Source organism: Parambassis ranga, chromosome 13 (genome assembly GCF_900634625.1).
Source record: "Parambassis ranga chromosome 13, fParRan2.1, whole genome shotgun sequence".
Taxonomy (NCBI): Eukaryota; Metazoa; Chordata; class Actinopteri; family Ambassidae; genus Parambassis; species Parambassis ranga.
This window is the reverse complement of record NC_041033.1, coordinates 16,882,062-16,904,826: the sequence shown is the minus strand read 5'-3', so window position 1 is coordinate 16,904,826 and position 22,765 is coordinate 16,882,062. Positions and strand designations below refer to the sequence as shown.

General features: G+C 43.2%; 1 protein-coding gene across 4 annotated transcripts in view; it reads right to left on the bottom strand.

The window, feature by feature from the left end:
- The window catches only part of schip1 (schwannomin interacting protein 1), a 178,089-nt gene that overhangs the window by 27,566 nt on the left and 127,758 nt on the right, over positions 1–22,765 (bottom strand). For 2 of the 4 annotated variants that reach the window (XM_028419634.1, XM_028419635.1), the window contains exon 9: positions 1,886–2,668. In XM_028419634.1, the coding sequence (XP_028275435.1) occupies positions 1,886–2,668 (783 nt within the window). Of the gene's footprint in view, positions 1–1,885; positions 2,669–4,131; positions 4,282–5,162; positions 5,768–22,765 lie in introns of those variants that run through there. The other 2 variants (XM_028419637.1, XM_028419636.1) reach the window with 2 other exon arrangements.

The window sequence follows — 22,765 nt, the reverse complement described above, 5'->3', positions numbered from 1 at the left end:
CTGAAGCATGAATATCTCTGTCCCATTGGACCCCAGCAACATCACAGACAGGCACACCCCTTTGTGCACACACACACACACACCCACACACACAGACTGTCATGCTGGTGGGTCCCGCCTAAGTGGATGTCTAAATATTTAACAACATTTTAAAAGCATGACCAGCCACCACTGCTTCTCCGGAGTGCCTGCTACATCCAGCAAATTTGAGAATAAGGACATCTAGATAACCCCTGATATGGAAGGGAAGTGGAAATATCTTGTGGGAATGTCTCCTACATTGCCACGTGACTGCATTTGTTGTCTTGTTAGCAGGTTAGCAAAGGGTCAAAACCGGCATTGTCCTCCTAAGTTTATGAGACATGACTTAAAAGGTCTGATTTTTAGGATATCTGAGATACGACCATGTGGTTTTTTGGTATATCTCTGCTCAGGTGGGATTACACAAGCAATTCCAATTCCTTATCTAGACCATCGAAATCTGCCGGCCACCTGCTTCTTCTGAGACTTGTTTTTTTCCCAGAGATACGGGTGGATGCTGTGAAACTATCACCATCATGACTGCTCTATCTCTGTCTGACATACCAGGCTCAGTCTACTGCGGTGCACATGCATGTAAGACACCAACAGAGACAAGAAGCATATGTGTGAATTCATGTTTTTCTAAGTGGGCATGGCTGTGTGAAGATACAGAGGCAACCATTTTTCTTACACTCCTGTGGAATCACAGTGCATTTCCTATGAGAGATAGCAGGTTTCCCCCAGACTAAAGCACACCAGGAGGTGATCTCCTTATTTCAGTTGGACAGTATGGACACAAACACACGAGCCATGTGGCCATGAACTGCCTGCTCTTCTTCCTGTCCCTTCCTCCCTCTTTTCCTTCCTCTTTCATCCCCCACTTCTCCCGCTGCATTCCTGACATGCCTCAGGGAGACATAGGGGGCCTCCAGGACAGACAAACAACACACACATACAACACACTGACAATAGCACTGGCCGCAGCCATTGTGTGTGTGCACTGAGGAAAAGGTCTTCGCATATCAATGGAGAGCACCAATCCGTTTTTTTTTTCTCGACACACACATTTGCCTTCACTCTCTGAAAGAGCTAAGTGTTGGCAGAAACACTGGCTGCTGTAAACATTTTCCTTCTGCGCTCCCCTAAATGTTTTCAAGTTACACCCTTTTGGACTCACAGGCTAATAAACCATAAAACTCAGACTGCGTGATGTAATAAATTTGCAAGTGAATCATAGCAGTTGGAGCTGCAGGGGAGGCATGAAAGGCCTGCAGCAGCTCCGGGCAGAATGTCAGTGCAACACTGACCTCTTCTGGTGGAAGCACCACATGGCCACAACAAAGATCATGGAGGGTTTTTGAAATTAGGTTACTCAGACGTAATTCTCTAAGGTCAGACTTGTAAGACTGTCAACAGTTATCAAATAATAATAATGATTACATGCCGAGTTGACTCTTAAAAACAATGAAGTGACATTTCTGCATTTCAGAGAGTTGTTAGGCTTCACTTTACCTCTGGAGCTGGCTTTAAGGAGCTTGTATGAATCAGTGTACTTCCTGACTCTGCAATAGGATGCAGTGAATCCCTGTTTCCTTACTGCCCTCCTCCACTTTCCTCCAGCTGTGTGTTGACTTCCACGTTAATAGCTGGGCCACACAGCTTAGCGCCACATTAGCCGAGTAATCCCTCTTCCTTGCTCCAGCTAAACTAACCTCATGTTTCCAGGGTCCATCTGACATGGATAACTGCTGGATTACAGCAGTCCATCCACAGAATTATGTGTGCAATGCCATTTGACACAAAAGCAGAATAGCTCAAAATCTTAAAAGAAGAGAGAAATCACAGAAACAGCATGCACACTCACTGAGGTGTAGTTGGTCTTGCCCATGTTGTGGTTCTGGTTGTGGTTGAGGTTATGATTCTCCTGCTCTTTGCTCTGCAGTCCAGCCAGGTGTCTCTCCAGAGCTGCCCAGTCCATGGTGGGGAGAGGCTCTTCCTCTACACCCTCATCTTCTCTGTATCCTCGCATCATTCCCCCACTTCCTCCTCCTTCTTCTCCTCCTCCACCACCACCTCCGCCACCACTGCTGCGGCTCCCCCTGCCTTGACTGGAGCTGCGGTGGCTGGCTTTGGGAGTCCCTGTGCCCTCCTGTGGTGTTCCAGGGGAGTGGAGCTGGTTGCTCCTGGGCAAAATCAGGTTGCCGTTCTGTTTGAGTTCCTCAGGGACTGCTGCAACTGAGGTTGCAGTGCGGCCACCAGAGGCCGGTAGGGGCGGGACGGTCTTCACATCCTGGAATTCTTCAGCGAGGCTGCGACTGTTCACCGTCTTCCTGTAGTTTTCACCAGTGCTGTCCACAGTCGCAGCATCCCCCCTGACTTCCCCCTCACTGGAAGCCTGCGGAGAGGTACAGTCCTCTCCATACTCACTCTCCCACTCTTCTATCACCTTCTTTTTATACTCTTGGTAGTCCTCATCCTCCTCATAGTCCTCTAATGTGACCAGGTCCAGAGAGGGGGAGGATTTGTAGTCCTCCAAAGTTGCCAGGTCAAGAGAAGGGGAGCAAGGTGTAACCTTGTTGGAGTTGGACTCTGAGCTGGAGCGGCTGGATGCATCACTGCCCAGGTCCATGCCATCCTCCCGATAATCCTGTAACAAAAAAGAAACAGAGAGAAATAATTAGACTAAAGAAAGAAAGGATATCAATCGGTGCATACAGAACAAGAAGAGGCATACTGCAGGCTGGACAGAGTCCCGAGAGAGAGAGGGAAAGGAAAAGAGGAAAATAAAAAGAAAATTTAGGGAAGTGTGTACACTTAGATTAGTCACACCGGTGTTGTGGTTTGAGGCAAGCAACCACAAAGCACTTCCCATCCTGCAGGAACTTCCTTTCTGCACAAAATGTTTAACTCACTGTCTCTTTTGGACTTGTTTTCAGTCTCCTCTGATACAGTAGCAACACTGTGGACCTTCCCACTGCTGCTAGACTATGCTAATCTCATTCCTTTTGCATTCCTTTGGATTGGTAAATGTATGTGTGTGTGTGTGAGAATGGACTTGTGCAACATTTGACACACACAGCGAAGGTGGAGTCCGTGTGGCTGGATGTGTCAGAATAATATCCCACCACCCACTACTACATCTGCACAGCACCACAGGGACAAAGCAGGGTGTTATGAAGGCTGGGAGTGAGTGACAGTGGCATGGCAGTACATACAACCCAGCAAAAACCTTGACTGTGGCTGCAGCCACAGATCCCAAATCACCACCTGACTGATTAGTTCACACAGCTAATGAAAATGTCGCCGTTGTTTACAACCCTGCACAAATCTCCACCTCACCTGCTTCCTTCTCTTGTAGAGTTATTAGTAATTCCATAGTGCATCACCACTTTGGAAAACTTAATGAAAAGCAAGAAGCACCAAAATTTCTCTCAGGGCAAGGAGAAATTAACAACACATACCTACGTGTGCGCAGTATGAGCTGCTCTGGAGAATAAATAAATTAAAGAGACTGCTGATTGCTAGTTTTAGACCACAAATACACACCTGCAATAAAAGTACAGTGTTATCCAAAGGATACAACGCTTTCTTGAGCCATGGCTACTAGATCCCACCTGTGCAGGATGTTGACGTCAAAGGACAATGCAGAAAAGATATTGGGGAAAGCAATATGACTCAGCATCTTGAGAGATACAAAAAGTGCTGATGTGGAGTACAGAAACATAAAACCACGCTGTGCTGAGGAACTGCAGGTCAAAGAGAATAGCTGCTGCAGGGATGCTGTTGACACAATTAAAAAAAACAGGGACACAAAACCCACGTTTTTTGAGGTTGAGGTGTTAAGACCTTTGGAGGATCTAGAAGAGGATTTTTAAATTGATCTTAAGCAGCAGACTAGAGGCAGGATGTGTGATTATTGTATTAAAAGACAATATGCTCTCCAATACCCAGTTCATTGGGATCATTTTCACCAAAACATGGAAAACTCAACCACAACAAAAGCCTACTTGAGTCCTATTACAACATTATAATACAACTAAAATGACCCTTATCATGAGAAACTGTGAGAGAAGCCTTTAAATGTATCATTCAAGTGGATGAAAACCTTACCGACGTGCTCATGAAACGCACTGGAGCAGCAGCCTACGCGGTCACCAGTCTCTGTGGGGTGAGAACCAGCCTGTCATGTTGGCTTTGTCACCCTTTAACTGCAATAAAAACCCGGATTCAAGGAACAGGGTGGGTTTCCCTGAGTAGAAACAAGAGTATCCACACTGATGCGATCGCGTTTCAAATCTCGGTCACCGATCCGTTTTTTTCTGGAAGTGCTATCCAGTTTTATGCATCCGCCAAACAGCGCTCCGTCTCCACGTATATGTGCGTCAATAAATGAAGGTCACATAAGCCCGATTCAACTATTGTAGTCATTTAAAGTGTGTTTATGAGAGAGGACGAGAGAGAGAAAGAGGAGGAGGCGCTGCAAGAAGACAGCAGGCTGGAGCGGTAAAGCTGATCCGCTGTGGGATTAACCGACGCGCATGCAGGCAGACCATACAGGCTGGATTTGGCCAACAAAATACATGCAAATTGACAGCTGCACCGATCTCCACCCCGCGGCCGGGCGGGTGTTTGGTAGTGGTGGTGGAGATGGGTGGATGGGTGGGGGCTTTTAATTTATGTCAAAGACTCACAACTAAAGTCCATCTCGCTCTGTATTGATGTGAAGGGGCATCACCGCCATACGCATACGCCCAGTCCTCCAAAGTGGCACTTCTCATCATGACAGTTACATGATGACATCTAGCAGCATATTTAAAGGTGGACATTTGATTTTTTTAAAAAGATACACCACTAAGGTTATTAGAAGCTTTAACACCCAAGTGCTTCTTCAATGTGCACAGTCATTCATAGGCTACTCAAATGATGTAATGTTCCCAAAAAAGTCCCGGGAGGAATCTGATATCCCCCCGGCAACAGCGCTGACTAGAAACGCCCAATATCACACTATCACACAGCGCGGATGTCACCCACTATCCGTGACCAAACTGACCCCCCCACTATAATACACCATTATCCTTTAAAATGAAAAGTCATGGATAAGAGCCTGCGCCGAGTGCTAAAAGTAGCTCCACCATACTCACTGTCATCATCTTTGCAGCCTTCCCTCCACGTCTCAAGACATTGTAAAGTGTAAAATCCCAGCTGTTAGACAACGGTGATGGTGCTGCGTTGTTTCACCAGAGCTTTATTCTAAGGACGGGTGGTGGCAGCGCTGGTGGTGGTGGTGGTGGTGGTGTGGCTGTGTTCGCCGGAGAAATTACAGAGAGCCGGTGGATAATTCAGTACAGTCATCGCTCTGAATGTGTCCACAGAGGAGCCAGCGGCGGAGTCTTGATAGGAAAATATAACGCGGACGTCTTAAAAAAAAAAGGAAAGAAAGAAAGAAAAAATCCCAGCAGGTCAGCGCTGTTTCTCTTCTCTCCTACCCGGCACACAAACAGCCAACACTTCAGCTCAGCCTGCGCTCTGTCGCTCCCACGTCAGCTGGGAAATAAATAGCCTCTGAGTAAAGTGCGTTCCCTTATACAGTGTTCTCAGAGAGAGAGAGAGATTTCACACAAGCAGGCGTCTCTTATCACTCAGTTATCACCGAGACTTAAAAACTTAGCGCGTAACAAGCATGTAGCTCTCCCCTCTCTCTCTCTCTGGCTGGCACAGGTCCCCTCTCTATATAAGTAGGCTCCCTGTCGCAGCCTGCCGCTCTGAGGAGTGACGACGACAAAACACAACTTAAAGCCCAACCTTCTGCACCCACTGACCTTGCAAGTGGCAGACAGAAAAAGGGTGAGAGCGATGGAGACATAAAGACAGAGGAAACTATCTGGTGAATTATTAAACACAGAGGCATCTGGTGTTCTGAATATAGAATAGATCCATACAAACCTGTTATTCATCACAGGCATTTGACTTTTTTTTTTTTTTTTTAAATGTCAACTTTCTTCTCACACTTACAGCAAAGCCTGTCATTTCCTTCTGACATCAGTTTATTGGTACACCTGTACAGCCTTGTGCAATCCAGTGCAACAGCTCTGCAGTGAATCCAGTCTTTGTGATGGAAGTCAGTTTGAGCAAAGTTGTGTAGACCACCGACAAGCCAGGCGGCCACAAACAGCAGCAAAGCCCTTGTGCAAGACACTTAACCCCTCCCCTCAGGAGCTGGGACCTTTTCTCCATAGCAATGTGAAGACTGCAGTGACCACAACAGTCTTCTTATTAAACAATAAATGGATCATTTGCATTGACAAGGGATACAAACTCCTTCTAGCTGCCTTGTGTCCAGCAGCTCATTCATCAACTGCAGCTCATTCTAATTTTACATTGCAGGCTAACCTGTTACCATTTGATGTGAAGTAGCTGGTTTGGATGCTATCTGCGGTCCTTCCCTGCTATTTGTTTGGTTAAAGGTGAAGAAAACATCCACACCAAACTGCCACAGCCGGTGTAGCGCTCAGGAGGCACAGAGACCAGTGAGCAGCTGTAAGTCACAGTCAGCTCTTGACAAAAAGGCACACGGAGAATAAGTAAAGATTCTTCTTCTACCTCTTATTCCTTTTCTAGATAAATAATGATGTTTGTACAGTATAAAAATAGTCTTTGTTTAGCCCAGGCACAAAGGGCAAGTTGATCATCAAACACCTACACATCAAATATATCTCATGTTGCTTGGTGACTTTCAGAGCTGCAGGAAAACACAACAGTGCAAAAGGAGCTCTGAGTGTATTTATATTTTAAACGCTCTCTCTGCCAAAGGCTTTCCAGAGGTTTGTATTCTTCATATATGATACATATATTGACCCTATTAACCCTTTCCTGGAAAGAAAACCCAACAAACAATCAACACATATCTCTGATTTCAGTCTTTTGTAAGAATGTGCTTAGAGCTTAGAGTTTGTGAGGTTTTTTTTTTATACATGCTTGATTATTCAAGAAAACAATTACCACATTAATGAATGCTGAAAATAATTGTTAGCTGCAGCCCTAAATTGTATCACATCATTTACATGAAGGTAATTAACTTTGTTTGACTGTACCAGATGTCAATGTTTTTTTTCAGTATTTATCAATCTGCACCACTGTTATTTGCTTTCATTTTGTTCAGGCTTACATGGGGACCGCTCTTGTTGAATGTTGTAGACATATGAGTTGACACACACTCACTCACTCACTTGCACACAGATGGCAGCTGCAGTGACAGAGCTGAAGAGGGGTTAACACCAACATGACATGATATCTTCATGTTGCATTCTGTTTTTCTCGTGCAGCAGCTGGTAATTTACATACTCCAAAATGGAGATCAAGTTACATTCCAATGATAAACCAATCCCATCCACAGCAGGAATAAAACACTCCAAAGTATCTGTATAACAAGGGTCTTGATTAGGGACAGGATCTGAGTCTCTTGGGCGGTGTAAGCCAAACATTTGGAAACACAAAAGCACTGAGTTGTACAGCAACATATCTGTCACTACTTTCTCCTCCCTGCACAGCCAATTTGCCGTTGTTTGAGGGATGGGAGCTGTCCTGAGATATGCTGCATTGAATGTATAATAGCAGCACAAAGGAGTTCATCCATGTAATAACAGAGCAGTACTTCAAAGACCCCTAGCTGAGCCTCTCCTGCAGCAGGGACAGCACTAGTGGGGATCTCCCCAAAGAGGAGACAGCAGGAGTCCCGCCTGTTGCTCCCGCTCCATTCCCCACCACTGCTTTCAACTCTCTTATCAGCCCTCCCTCTCCTCCCCAAATTCCCCAAACATTAATCGGTCATAGTGACGAGTTGTAGAGTTAACTGAATGCCTTTAAGGAGAAAAACTGACTTTTGGGAGTTTTATCTTGGAGAGAATGCAAGGACTATAAGTTCATGTGCTCACCAGGCAATTAACTCATCATTAGTCTGTCAACAGGAGGCCAATATTGTTTAGGTCAGTCTTGCACTCAAAGAGCCACGCACACAGTTTGGTGTCTTTGAAGTTTCCATTTCTTTTTAGCGTCAAAGACTCCCATAACAGTTTGGACGTGGCGTCCTTCCCCTCAGTGAATTGTTCTACAAAAGCAGCAACAAGCTGAGAGTTAGGAAGGCCATATTAAAATGTCCATGATCTGTCACATCAAAGCGCTCTGATGCATGTCTTCATCACACCTGCAAGTACAAAATGACTTTTACTGCACTTTTGATTGAAGCAGTGGTCAAAGAAAGTTCAGCGTGCATCACTTCCAGCCCCTTAAGAACAGTCACATCTTTTTTGTTTTGTTTTTTCCTGAGAAGCAGAGGTGCGGCGTCTGTCAAACTGTCATTCAGTGGGATTTACCAATCACTGTGGAAAAACAGTCTCTTCTAGATCTACAGTATCTGGGAAAGCTTTGCTCTATCTGCCTGCCTAACAGTCCATCCACAGCAGATATCTGGCAGGAATCACTGAAGGCCCATTACTGACAGAGAGATAAGGCTGGAGAAAAGAATGCCCCTCAGATAATACTGAAAAGTCAGGGAACATCTTCCTCACAGCCGTTTAAAAAACAGGGAGCTCCTGACAGTTGGTGAGAAATTGAACCTGTCTCTGCCTTGTCAGGAACTCACCAACTCCAATGGAGAGGCACCGAAAGTGACCTTGGAGGATTCTCATTCTCTCTCACTCCCTTTACTGCCGCTCACTTTTCTCTCTCCCGCTCCCTTCTCAGGCACCATAGGAAAAGAGTTCACCTTGAAATAAGAATCGGACCGAAGCAGATGACAGAAAATGAAGCGTCAGAAACATGACTGTGTTACAAGGCCAGACCTGCAGATGGGAAATGTCCGGCCTACTTAGGAAAGACACAGGGGCCAGAGGAAGCCAGACAATAGCCTCAACACTCTGCTCTCTCACAGTGTCATGTCTTTTTCAGATAAAAAAAAGACCCACGCCTGGCTGTCATGAAAGAAATCTTTATACATAGTGCATATCCTGTAACATTTGTACTACTTAAATGCCTCCCTACAGCTCCCGTATCATTCTGTAATATCTTTTCATGCCAAGGGGAGCCTGGGCTCTAAGAAAGTGATGCCTAAATGGAAAATTGCAAACATTTTACCACCTATTAGAGTCTGTGAAAGATTCTCTTTGTCTGTCTTGTTCAGTCTTGTATAAAGAGGATTTTGATAACAGGATTATGGCTAATTTTTCCCTGACTGTCATTTTTTTACATAAATGAATTTCCTGAGCATCCCAAGGCTTAACATGTCCCCGATTTGAAGAGGTAATTTAGCCACAAAACTCATTTAGCTGCCTGATTTGTCCTTGTAGCCATGGTGAATATTGTACCTGTACCATGGGCTATCACGATCATTCTCAGCTGGGCTGCTTGTTTTTGATTAAAAAAGGAATACAGAATGAAAATGTGGCCAATCTGTTTTTCCAAAGAAAGTCCAATTATACTCCTTCCTTTATTCCTTTAGTGTTTATCTGAACCTAGAAAAAAGAGTTTCAGTTTCCTGCCTGAAATTGCCTGAGAGTAAGACACTGTTGACTTTCAGATTGTGTAGCAGGTAATTTTATGGTCTTCAGGGATTGACTCGCTTTTGGAGCCAGTCCCCAGAGGCCCGTCAAATAAATAGGTAACCCAGTGAATGTCCAAAAACAAATATATATATATATATATATAGTGTCATTCACACCTCTGTGCCAAAAACCAACCAACTTTTGTTTTACTCAATGACCTACGCAAGTACAAACAGTATGATAAGACCTTTGATGTTTGGCAGCTTTATGTCATCATACACTCTACATCATAATAGTGCCAACCCCATGCGGACATCCACTCTTCAACCCCCACATTTTCTTTATCAACTTGTACACAAAGTGACACACAAAGCAGTTTGTGCCTTGAGACAGCAGCGGCAGGATGCAGACAGCGTGATGATGAATAGAGATGTCAGACGGCCACAATAGAGGTCGGATCCTTAACTGCCCGACTGACCTGCTGTTCTAAAATAGAATGGGTGGCCAAACCATTCAGACCCACCATCAATCTCCTTGCTAAACACAATGATGATTTACTCCATTCAGATCAGCGGATGAGTAAAGACTGAAGGAACAAAGAGGTGGTAGTGTGTGTGTGTGTGTGTGTGTGTGTGTGTGTGTGTGTGTGCACGCTTTATTTCCCTGGGAACTCTATGCATATGTGTGTTGTACATCTTTGTTTGCATGTGTTCACATGCTATGATGCATGCACCCTTGTGTTATGTTTTTGTAATTGTGTCTGCATGCAATCTGCAGCCAATCTGCACGACTAATACCTGGCTGTAACATATCGATCTTCCCTTCCATACTGGATATCCAACCAACAATTTCACCTACTAACGAAGTGTGAAATGAGTTGTGAGAGTAACATCTTGTCCAATGTATATAGAGGCACTCACAGCTATTAGACTCATTTAAATGGGAAACACGTCAGGTTGGAAGGTGTATAATTGTGTTTGTGTGCGGTGTACAGCTTGTCACCCAATGAAGACATTCTTACAAAAATGTGTTTAATCTGTCTTGGTTTATATTAGTCTAAACGAATCATTCTGCATTTCAAAAATGTAATGAATTCACATTTCATGAATGAAATAAGCATTTGATCCTCTATCAATCAGCAAGACTTCTGGCCATAATGTCATACAGGTGACATTGGGAGCCCTCTCAGCTCGTTACCTGTATAACAGACACCACAGAAGCAATCAAGCAAGTTTTCCCTATTTGTACATATGGCCACAATTATAAAGACGGCAAGCAAACAGTGAAGAAGGAAGAGACAACAGTATAACAGAGGGGGAGGAGGACGTCGAGATGAGATAATGTCGCCATCCACTACAGAAATGAGAATGATTGCAGAAACACTGATGACTGTAGTTGTGGCTGAATTGGGTGATTTGGAATGATTTATCCAAACCTAACATTTAAATTAGACCAACATAAAACAGCAAAAGCGTTTTCTGTAAGGAGCTGAGAACTCTGTTCAAATCTGTATGCTTTAGGGAAGCTAAATTCAGAGCTAGAGTCCTTCCCTGGGGGACTGTAACCAGCAGAGTTGGAAAAAGTCAGCCAAGTCGTTAATGAAGTTATGACCACATAGTCACCGCTGTGGCGGGAGATCTTAATCTCCTGTAAGAGTATAGGATGGAGACATGCTCCAGACTCATTTGGTCCACGGCACACTAATGCTAATTAGAGGGAACGAAGGAAAGGTTTGTAATCTGTTCAATTAGCTCAGCCTGGGGAGGCGTCCTGTGGGGCTGAAGAAAGATTCAGGCTCAGGACTGTGTGCTATTACCATGAATCACACAGAAGACGCCGAAAGGCTTTCTATGATGGGCATTCACTTCTCTTTACCTCTCTCTAAACCATATTAACCTCCCTCTTTTTCTGCTCCTGCAACGTGGCAGAAAGCAACCAGGGCAATCCAGCAGTCAGATAGAGAGTGTCTGTCAGGTCCCAATCCTCAGCATCCCTCTGTGCGCCTGGCACCCTTCCTCGGCTGTTTCTGTGCCCTGTCAGCAATACAGACAGGCAGAGATATGCATCCACACTGCCCCGTGCTCATCTCCACGCTGTGCAGTGCGCAGATGTCCACACAATTTACTGCCCACACCAAATTGGATCACTTCTCTGGTGTTTTGTGCAGGCCTCGCACCTGCTGTTCTCCACCTCCTCTCATAAACGACTAAACATCCAGAGATTGGGATGGAAGAGAAAGGAGAGGCAGCAGGAGTTGATTTAAGGAGCAAATTAAACCTGGAAGGACTGAATGAGACAGGAAAACGAAGGAAATAGGTGAGGGGTGGTACAACAAAAGGAGGCTGTTCTCTACTTTTGCAGCTTTTATTTATATTTTATATATTTTGCAGTTATTAGTGGAATTCAGACCACGTGTAACACGTGCTCAGGTAACAACCCGACATCAGCACTTGCACAATTTGCCCTCACAGAGCTGAAACCCGATCAGCTGTGATGTGGTTGAGTGACAACTCCATCTTAAAGTTCAGTTGATGGTGTATAGATCATTACAGTATCAGGAGGAAAAAAACATGAGTGTATGTGTTGAACCCAGAGAGACCCTGGCAGGTGGTGGCACACTGTCTAAATCAATTATTGATCTCTCCTGGACTGTCAGGTGTGAGATACTGCTGCAGCCAGACTTGGCCCCATAACTCATCATAGCAGAGGTGGCAGGGGAGAGGAAGAAACAGCGTGATGTCCAAAGGATCTGCCATCTCACGCTTACTGTTTACTGCCTATGTATGCAGGCATGCGATGCATTCTGGTAGCATCATAGTTTTGCATTTGGAAAGACAGGTTGCAGAATTACAGTTTGTTGTTAAAGGTCTTCTTGCTGTTCTGTGTTGTTTGAGCACATTCAATAAAACACCTCCAGATATTATACTTCAGTAAAATTACTGACTGAGCTTCATTAACTTCTGCAACTTTGAAATACTTAATTTTTCTCTTATTGTTTCATCTCAATGGAATTAAACTGCTTTCTTTCTCTAATATCATATCATTTTTGTTTGGAGAGTACTTTTTTCTTTCTTTTAGGTAATGGCCTATCTAATTATTTTCTTTGTTCCTAAAAGCCTGCAAATCAAAATAATTATCCCTAGCCTAATAGTGAGCACAAACTCATTTCCTTTCTTCTCTACTCTTTCCCCCAAATGCAGCATTAGGTAGGTAGTCATATCTGCTCTAATGGCTGGTTTTTTCTCCTGTGAAGGATAACAAGGTCACATTTTCCTTCACGATTTAAATCTAGAAATCCTCCAGCAGGATTATAGCCTTAATTTATCATACTTCTTGCATCCATGATACTGTGAATTATCCAGTCTTTGCTTTCACTCGGCTATCACCTGTCAAATAAAAACAAAACTCGCCCCTTTTTCTCCACAGGAGATCATAGAAACAGGAACAAAATGGCATCTGTACACCCCTATCATACAGCAATGCTTCAGATTTTTGTTTGCATGGTTTAGTAGTAGTAGTGTCCTTGTGCAGTTGGATATGTGACAAAAAAAGTAAGTGATTATTTCATTGCAACATATTCACACACCAATTTGGTACTGTTAGATAGAAGACACATTAAGAGATTAGCTAAATGATGTAGTAATCGAGGAGACAGCAGAGGAAATGAGAACAGATTACTGCAATTTAAATCATAATGGCCTTCTTTTTCAAGTGGATTATATAATACAACAGTAATGATTAGAGCTAATCCAGACCACAGTGCATAGATAATGGAAGAATCGATGAATGGATTGCCAGAGTTTGTGTGAAACTGTGGTTTGGTTTCTGTAATGACATCTGGCATTTTTTATTTTATTTTATTTTACATTTGCTTCGCAGAAATGTTGTTTTTAGTTTGGTCATATTTTGCATGTGAGATGTGTTGGTTGGGATGGGACTCATCATCATGGTACACTCATCTTTTCCAAAAACTAACCAAACAGTGACCGCATGTTACCGTATGAGTGCAATGAAGGGGTGGACAGGCTTTAGTCTATGGCTCTAGTCCCTCCTAAAATAATAAGAAAGCTTTCACCCAACACATCTGCAGAAAAACTTACTCTGGAGGTTTGAACTTACTGAAAAATCCATTATGTACAGAGAGCAATCCAGCTTGAAACACTGAGAGCTCCATAATGCTTAGAAGGCCCTTCAGCAGACATGCAGAACCAGGCTTAGTCATTTTCACACAAAATACACCAGGAGGGGACCTTATCACTGCTATCATGATGAGCACCCATCCTTTTTTTGGTAGCTACTCATGTGCTCCTTTTCATTTGTCACATTTCTCCTTCATCAGAACCCCACACTGGGACACTTGTGTGTCTTTTTTTCATCTTCCATGGTCTATTCTTCTCTCTTTTGTATTCTACGTTCACTGCCTCTCTTCATCTCTCTCCTCCCGGCTCTCTGTGCCATCACTGATGCTCTATGCACCATCAGAGGTGCTGCTGAAGAGGCTGGGAGGGTAGGGTAGGCATGAGGGCTTCGAGAGAGAGAGAGAGAGAGAGAGAGAGAGAAGCAGGAGAGAGAGGAAGGGTGTCCTCAGCAGAATATTGAGAAAACCACCCCGACAAAAAGAATCAGGGAGCAAATGGACCTTGCAATAGAGTGAGTTGAATCATTCAAAAGCTAACAACAGGGTAGATGATAGATGAACGTCTACATTTATTACAATACAAGCCATCTCAGGAAAATAAGTAAATAAAGTAGAGAAAATATCCTACATGCAGCACCGAAATAGACTCTGACAGTACAGAAAAAACAGGTCATTGAGAGTTTATGAGAGCAACATCTGCATACAGTGATGGCTCATAAACAGAGGATGGAAACTAAAGTATAACTATTTACATGTGAAAGCGCTGATCAGTAAATAAACAGCTATGGTTCGTGTTGTGTAGGAGGGTGAGATGAGGTGGGAGGTAAAGACAGCACAAGGCTGTGTCCATTTTATGTAAACATGCTGCAATTTTAATGGATACTAACGTCCTTAGCACCCCCCCTACCCTCCCCATGCAAGGAGAGAAGGGGGAGGGAGGATGTGGGAGGCTTTCAGACCACTTTGCTCCTTTGAATCTGTCAATTTTGCGGTGCTTTTCCCATCCTCCCTCCCTCCCCATCTTCCCATCTTCTTTCACCTACGGTCTACTCATGCATGTTATCACTAAGCTGGCAGCAGCAGGAGGCTACAGAGGAATTCTTATGCCCAAAATGCTCCCCTGGTGCCATCCAACCCTCCGCCACTCCATCTCCATTTTTACTGCCACCTGCTCTACAGCTGTCCTCCTCTCTCACTACTGTAACCATTATACCATTATCCCTTCTCTGGATCCAATATGTGCGCGTCATAACTAATGATCTCCTCTCCTCTCCTCTCCTCTCCTCTCCTCTCCTCTCCTCTCCTCTCCTCTCCTCTCCTCTCGATAAGCAGTGCAGACTTCAGACAGGTGTGACCAGTTTGCACCCCCCCCCCCCCCAGCGGAACCACAATGCTGCGACTAAGTCCACAGTCCTGCACCCTGACCTGCTGCTGTGTCCATTATACGCCCCCACTGTTGCTGTACCACTCTGAGCCATATCCTAGCTATGAGTGCCAGTCTTGCAATGATTATGCAGCTATGGTCTGCAGACAAACAGCAAACAATCCAGGAGGAGTGGAAATGCCAATATGAAATACAACATTGAGTGAAAACAACAAACAGCAGAGCATGCATGAGGTGTTTGTAGTTTTCCAACTGCTTTTTAAGTTTCATATTCATGTAAATCCAGTGAGTGCACAAGGTTTTGGGAGAGTGGAGCAGAAATTTATATTCCAAGCATGTTGAAATCAATGATTACCCTCTCAGCCAGTCACATTACTTGTTTCAAACTTGTTTAAAGTTGCTGTAAAATCAGACTCAGTGCTTTTCCATCCACTTGCTGTTGTGTGCATTGTCAATTTGCACATAAAAAAACTTGAGTGGAAATGCCTTGCCGCTTGTAGATGATGACTATGTGGGAGCTTAAAAGCTGTTGTAAATGACAGATAATGTACTTGAACAGATTACCCATTAATCTTAAATTCAGTTGTGCATCAGTGGCCATTTTAGGAAGAAAAAAAAACACAAACACACCCACAATCTTCCACTCACACTAGCGGTAGGGCCATCCATCACTGCTGATAGTTTTGGTTTGCCAACCTTCACAGATATTGCTACAAGTACCGTACACAATATAATGACAGACATTGAGGCTTTGTGATACTCAAAGTTTAAATTAACATCTTAAACCCCATTAACAATGCCTTGTTGGCTGAATATACTGTATTAACATATAGCTTTTCAAACACAATGCAAATGTGATGCTGCCATTTTCTTCTACCAGGTATCACAGCATAAACAGTCTGCTGACAACAAAGTAAAGGGAGTGAGTAAATGGAATACAAAATAAGCAGCACATTTCTGTCTTCACTCCTTTTTTCACTTTGTTTTTTGCCTCACACTTTTTTTTGGTTTATTTGTAGCTTATGTCGAACACAAAAAATAAACAACATGGAGGTGGGTTGTGTTGCACATATATGCATGTATTTTGGTATTCTAGCAAAAACAGACTATATAAACCTAATACATATTCATAGTGACATTAAAGACATCCCACAGATGTGTCAGACAAATTTTGTGAACATTAAACATTAATTGGACATTAACTGGTGTGAATCATTGCTTGTCTGAGTCTGATGCCCTGTGATGGACTGATGACCTATCCAGGTTGTACCCTGCCTCTCACCCATAGCTAGGATAGGCTCCACCCCCCGTGACCCTGCTCTGCAGGACAAAGCAAGTTCAGGTGATAGATAAATGGATGGTTTTTAATCTGCCACTCTCCTCTAAGTCTACTAAATTTTAAATATATTGTCAGATTAACCAGATGTGTTGAATGCACCAGTGTTGATGATGTTGCAGAAACTTGTTATTATGGATATGCTCCAATACATTGATCGCAAAACACTAAATCCTCCTCCTCTTCCTCTTGCTGAAGCTGAAGCAGGCAAAATGTGTCTGGCTGAGCCACATGAGTGCACAGGCAATGTCTGGACCTGATTTTCTAGACCAGCAATTGTATGATGTGTATTCAGCCATAACTTATAATAATACCTGTAGAAAGACAAGTTATATAACCAGCAATTATTTAAAAGCAACATGCAGCCATGCTTATAGAAAACAGAAAGCAGATATGCATTTTTTTTAGTTTACAGCAGAGGTGAGGAGGAAGGGGATGGAGGAAATAAATTTTGAACAACCTCCAGCATCATGGCACAGTGTGAACAAGGTGAGGTCATCTCTGAAGGGAGCTGGAACTGAATTCTAATCACAACAATAAGGTCAACAGAGCAATCCCTGTCCGCTGAAATGTCACTGTTCCCCTGCTAGGACACAACTCCCCATGCACCGCATCACAACAACCAGCTATCGATCACACACACTAATTAGGAATGGATGAGGCCCGCTGTATGCTGTTTAGGATACAAGGGACACACAAGATGTAGACAAAACGTGGGGTCACGCACACAATGGAGTTAAAATATATATCACATTTAAACACACAGTCACACATATATTTATGTGACTAAATTGTTTGTCTTCCATACACCTCTCTTGGGACAGGAAATCAGGTGAGTAATCTCCACCTGAATTGAGCAGAGCCTGAGAGGAAAAGGAAATGGGACTGAGAGATGAAACACAACACGCATGGGCCAGCAGATGAAAGAAAGAAAGAACATAAAGATACACTGCATGTTATTTGGATCCGTGGTGCTCCTGGGAAAGATTAGTGTGTGACTAACGGATTTATAGCAGTGAAAAAAGTGGGATTATAGATATTCAGCAGACTGCAATTAGACAGAAAACACCATGAGAGCATGAACTGCTGACCTCAGCTTGATGTACGACATGTGTTTGTTTGTCCATGTGTGTTTCCAGGGGCTACAGGGGAGGCACTCCTATATATATATATATATATATATATATATATATATATATATATATATATATATATATATATACACATATCAACTTCATTTTCTGCCATCAACAATGGAGAGAAACAGGCAGGTGTAGACACTGACAGAGGCCGTAATTGTCAGACAAGTGAGCATCTCAAACAAGGTAAGAGCTGTGGTTTCTTACAGTAGTAAAGGTGTGAGTGCAGGTGTGTGTGTGTGTGTGTGGGGGGTGCTGGAATAAGTCTGAAGCATTACATGTCCAACTTACAGGAGAGAAGGAAAAAAAAAAGCACATCTTCAATGGAAGGCCATAACAGTTATTGATAAATAAGCTGGCAGGAATTCAGACTAATCTGATGCCTAAAAAATCAATAACATCAATGCACACAATACAGATGTGTTTCCATCACCTCAGAGGACATTACATTGACCCTTTGACTGCTTTCTGATGACTTAGCGTCTTGAGGAAAATGCAAAAAGAAGACAACAGATATTTCTATAAATGATAACTGAGATACAAGCCAAGGCATTGTTTAGCAACTTGAAACAAAAGGACAGACATGACATTAAGTAACACATCATAACCACTAGGCTGGCTTTGGTTATAGCAGGCCCAACTGAATCTACTGCAGCTTTATTGGCCCATTGAATGGTCTGCTAGAAAAATCCAGAAACAGAGAGAGAAGGAAGGTCACATGGGGACACTGCAGTGAAAGTATTGGTATGTCACCTCAGCTAACCCTAAACCAAGTCTTCCACACACAGTCTTGTCTGTGTTAAATAAATCTATATCCCCACAGCATGAGCAATAACACAAATACACATCCACACAGTCATTCAAACCACAAGTAAAAAGGAGCGGAGAGAAGTAGTATGCTCTGCCATATTGTTCAACCCATCTAAACTAACATCTGAGATGGGAATGACAGCACTGTCATAGTAACAAAGACTGAGTTTTCACCACCGCTGTGTGCAGAAGTGTGTGTGTGTACTGTAATGTGTGTGGAAAAATAAAACGTGGAAAAAGTCTGTGCAGGAGGCCTTGTCAGATAGACAAGAATTAAAGAAAGAAACGACAGCAAGTTGCTGCGCAAAACCGAGAAGGAAATGCCTGGAGAGAAGAAGAACGCTCAAAAGAGACAGGCAGGGTAGCAGCAGTAGAAGAAGAAGGGAACAGTTTGTGAAACGAAAACAAGAAAAGGAATGAGAAAGGCTAGAAAACTGTAGGATGGAGAAATGTATAAACACGAGTAAAAGACGACGTGTTTAAAGCCCGGAGCAAAATGACTCCGTCTGCATTTATGTCAGCATTATTGTATCCTATATGCAGCTATGATTGATGAGCCTAGGTGTGGTGACATTATTAAACTGATTCAACTCATTAACATTTTAACTACCTTGGTGCTTTGGTCAGAAGGGCAAAGAGAAGTAAAAGGATGCTAAAGTCATAAAAAGGTATTACACAGTCATAAGTTTTATTGACTCTGGTGACACATTTGCATCCCACACAATGTGTTAACACATTCACACAGGATAGAGATATGATGTGTTAGATTTTGATGGCATCATCACAGATATTCGTTATTTCCAATACAGCTGTATCTTTCACCTCTGTTCTTCCATCTCTCCTCCTTTCAGCCAATTACCCCGATCGCAGCTTTGTGATGTACAGCTAAGTCTGCTGACTAAGACGTGCATTATCTTTGCATCCGCAGAGGATCACACACAGCAGATTATTGCTCATAAAATGCAGCCAGGCTTTAAAGCCCACATACACACCTGTGCAGGACCTGTTTTTCATTCAATTATCAGCATGTCTGTGCAATCTAAAACAGCTTACAGATAGACAGGGCTCTGTTAAAACAGGCTGTGAAATCAAGCCTCCATAACCACGAGAAACAAAAAGCGAGGGGCAATCCTTATAACACCCAGCACAATTATACCACCTCCGTCTGCCTCTGCTGCTCTCAGACAAATGGATAGGTAGATTAGTTTTGCACTTGACTGGCTTTGTCTGGCAGCTCAAGCCGGTCCCTGTGTCACACACTGACGACAAGTTCACCACTTTTACGGGTCTGAGCAGGGCTAGACAGACTCATTCGGTCTGCTGAAGGGCCTCTGTCTTTCGACCTTACAGACAGCTCTGTGCAGGAAACATATAGGTGACAAAAAAGTATGAGTGCATAAGACAGAGGCATGTAAAAGGATGCAGGGGCGGATGAAAAACAAGGATGCAGCTTGGATGGATGAGAAAGACATTCAAGAGATTCAATATAGAAACAGTACAATGTATACACACAATTAGGTAAAGATTGGTTACCTTATAGGAACAAACTGCCCCTAAATCAAACAGGCTATTTATATTTTCCCTGTGGCCTGCAGATTGCCTTTGTTATGTTCAATAAGGGCTCAACAGCATGTCAAGCAATCATGAACCTCTTATTTAGGAAAATCCGCTGAGGCTGGTCTGAGCAATTTCATGTCAGAACTGAAGTGTAACCCCGGCAACCGTCTCACTGTGCAGAAGGCAATAGACTTCTATCCATGATGAACATTATAGCTCAGTAGAGGGGAACGCCGCTAATGTTTACATCTAGTCATCATGGATAGTTCCTGCAGAGCTAGGTCTGCTGATTATCTTGATTAATGAGGTGATAATTTTTCAAGGAGACATTGTTTGCAGTCTTTTCTTTGACGATCAAATCTACTTCTATCATTCTGTAAATAAGGCAGAAATCTCTACGGCCGAGATGATGGATTAAGCTAGGCAATACACTATTTGATCTAAGAAATTCTTTTTTTCTTCTAACTGTATGAGGAATCATCTTGTCTGTCATGTCAATCCAGAGTAACATGTAAAAACCCCTTTTTCAGACTACACCTGGGTGCTCACATTGTACATGCATGAAGCTTCCTGTACTGTTTTGTTTAGAGAGTTTTTATTGCTCGGAGACAGGAAAGGGTTTGTTTGCTAGCATTGAGATTAGTGCTAACGCAGCAGCAGCTTTTCTTTTTGCTCACAGACAGGAAGAGAAGGAAACATCATAGATCGTCTGACCTGGTCTTCATATCTGTCATATTTATTTAAGAAAGGTTTTACTGTCACCATGGAACTTTCATATCCTCTAAAGGTTTGTATAGATGCAGTGAGTAAAAGAAAGGCTCACAAAGTGCATGAATTGACTGGTAGTTCTGCCTCATCTATGCCAGAGATTGAAAATAAGTGATTTTGTCCCTTTACCTAAATCTAACGTTAACACTTGAACAACCTATAAAATTCTATCACACCTCTGTGCTGGTATTTGGTGTCAGGTTGGGGATTTGTCTTACAATTTTCATCACTTCCTGAGCATGAAAAATCTGGTATTCACACTGACTTCACACTAGTGACTAGTGGCCAGCTGTGTGAAACTCTCTTTCATCACGCAATACAATAATCAAATTTTAGCTTGTCAAAGTAAAGCAGTCCCAGACTACACTGAACATGTTGATTTATCACATGTTTTTGGATGAGGACAAAAAAAAGGTGATGCATGGATGTGAAGAGGGAATGCACTGAACTGGGGATCAATAGTGGGGTTGATAGCTACAGAGAAAAGTCAGATGAGAATACATGAACACAGCAGAGCCAGTAAAAAGAATCATAATGAACCACATGGCCTAAAAACGCTGCATTTTTTAAGAATATATGTCATATATGTCTGTCGATCTGTGTGTGTCTGTCTCAGTCCCAGTGCAGACAGGTGTAGCTCCAGCCCAAATAACAGTGGATAGTATTTCAGCTTTTTGTCTCTAAGCTAAGAATAATCAGCCATGTGCCTGAAGCAGCTTCTCACAGCTCACACATACTAGGTGACCTTAACTTACACGCTGCATTAAACAGCATTTGTTTACACATGTGTTTAAGCATGCAGATCACATTCATGTGCACACATGTGATCCAAGTTTGACCTCAGCTCCGATCTCTCATTTTACACCTCAAGCCAATATCCCTCTCTCTTTTTCCAGCAGCACCATCAGCCCCTCCACCTCCCCTGGGGGACAACAGGCTGCTGGGTTGTCAGGCTGCAGAGCCCTCAGAGATGGGAGGGATGACAACGCATGTCCCCTCTGGGATTGACTAGGGACACAAGGAGAGTAAGGAAAAGCAGAATGGAAGGACAGAGAATAAGAGAAAGACACAAGAGAGCACGTAAGTGAGAGAGGAGTATAGTCTGGGATGTGATATAACCCAACAAGGTAATACAGCATGTGAGTATGAAGACAGGAAACTCCTAAAATGTCTTTTCTCAGCACACTTTCTCTCAAAGTGATATATTCTCTGCCTGTCCTGGCGGATATGAAGCACATACAGGCGATATCGTTCACTTTAATGCTATTGCTACTGCGATTCCCTGATGAGAAAAGGGACAATGAAACTTTATAGTGTGAAGAGAAAAGAGTTTCTGTCTGCCATGCTGTCATAGGCCATATTCTGCAGGGCCTGAAGGCTCAGATAAATACACAGACAGGACAAGGCAGCACAGTGGGACTCTTCAGAGGAGAAAGCTTAAGTCAGACTCTGTGAAGAGTGAAAATATTAGGAGAGAGATTACTGTGCACGTAAACTCTCATCCAGAAATACTGATTGAAGAGGCACTAAGTCGAGCAGGGGCACTTTTTAACCAAGCATGCGGCGATGTACAGTGTGTATCCTTTTATGTGTGTTTGTGTGTCATCTGCCTGCAGCCTCAGTGCTGGCCGGCCTCTCTCTGGGGTCCATCTGTGTAACCATAGTGATTGAGCAGTCTCCATTTCTGTGTGTTAATCTAGTCTTCCCAGTGGGCTGTGTCTGCATGTGTGTGTGTGTCTGCGTGTGTGTGTGTTTCTTCATGTACTGCTTCCCATCAGCAACAGCGCACAGGTTGGTTGATGCATTCATTATAAGAGCTCATTAATTTCCCTTAAACTGCCACTGGCTAACACCCACTGTCTGGAGGATACTTCTGTTGGCCTGCACTAGTGTTGGTGTATGTGTGTCTGTGTGTGTGTATGAGCAGGGGGACATGAGCAAGGCAAGTGCTACTTAAATTGTGCTTGAGCAATGTGACATTTAAACAGAGGCACGGTTTAAGTTTAGCTCAGGTTTATTTAGGTACATGTGAGCTTTCTGAAGTGTGTGTTTCAATCTCTTCTGATGAGAAGAGCG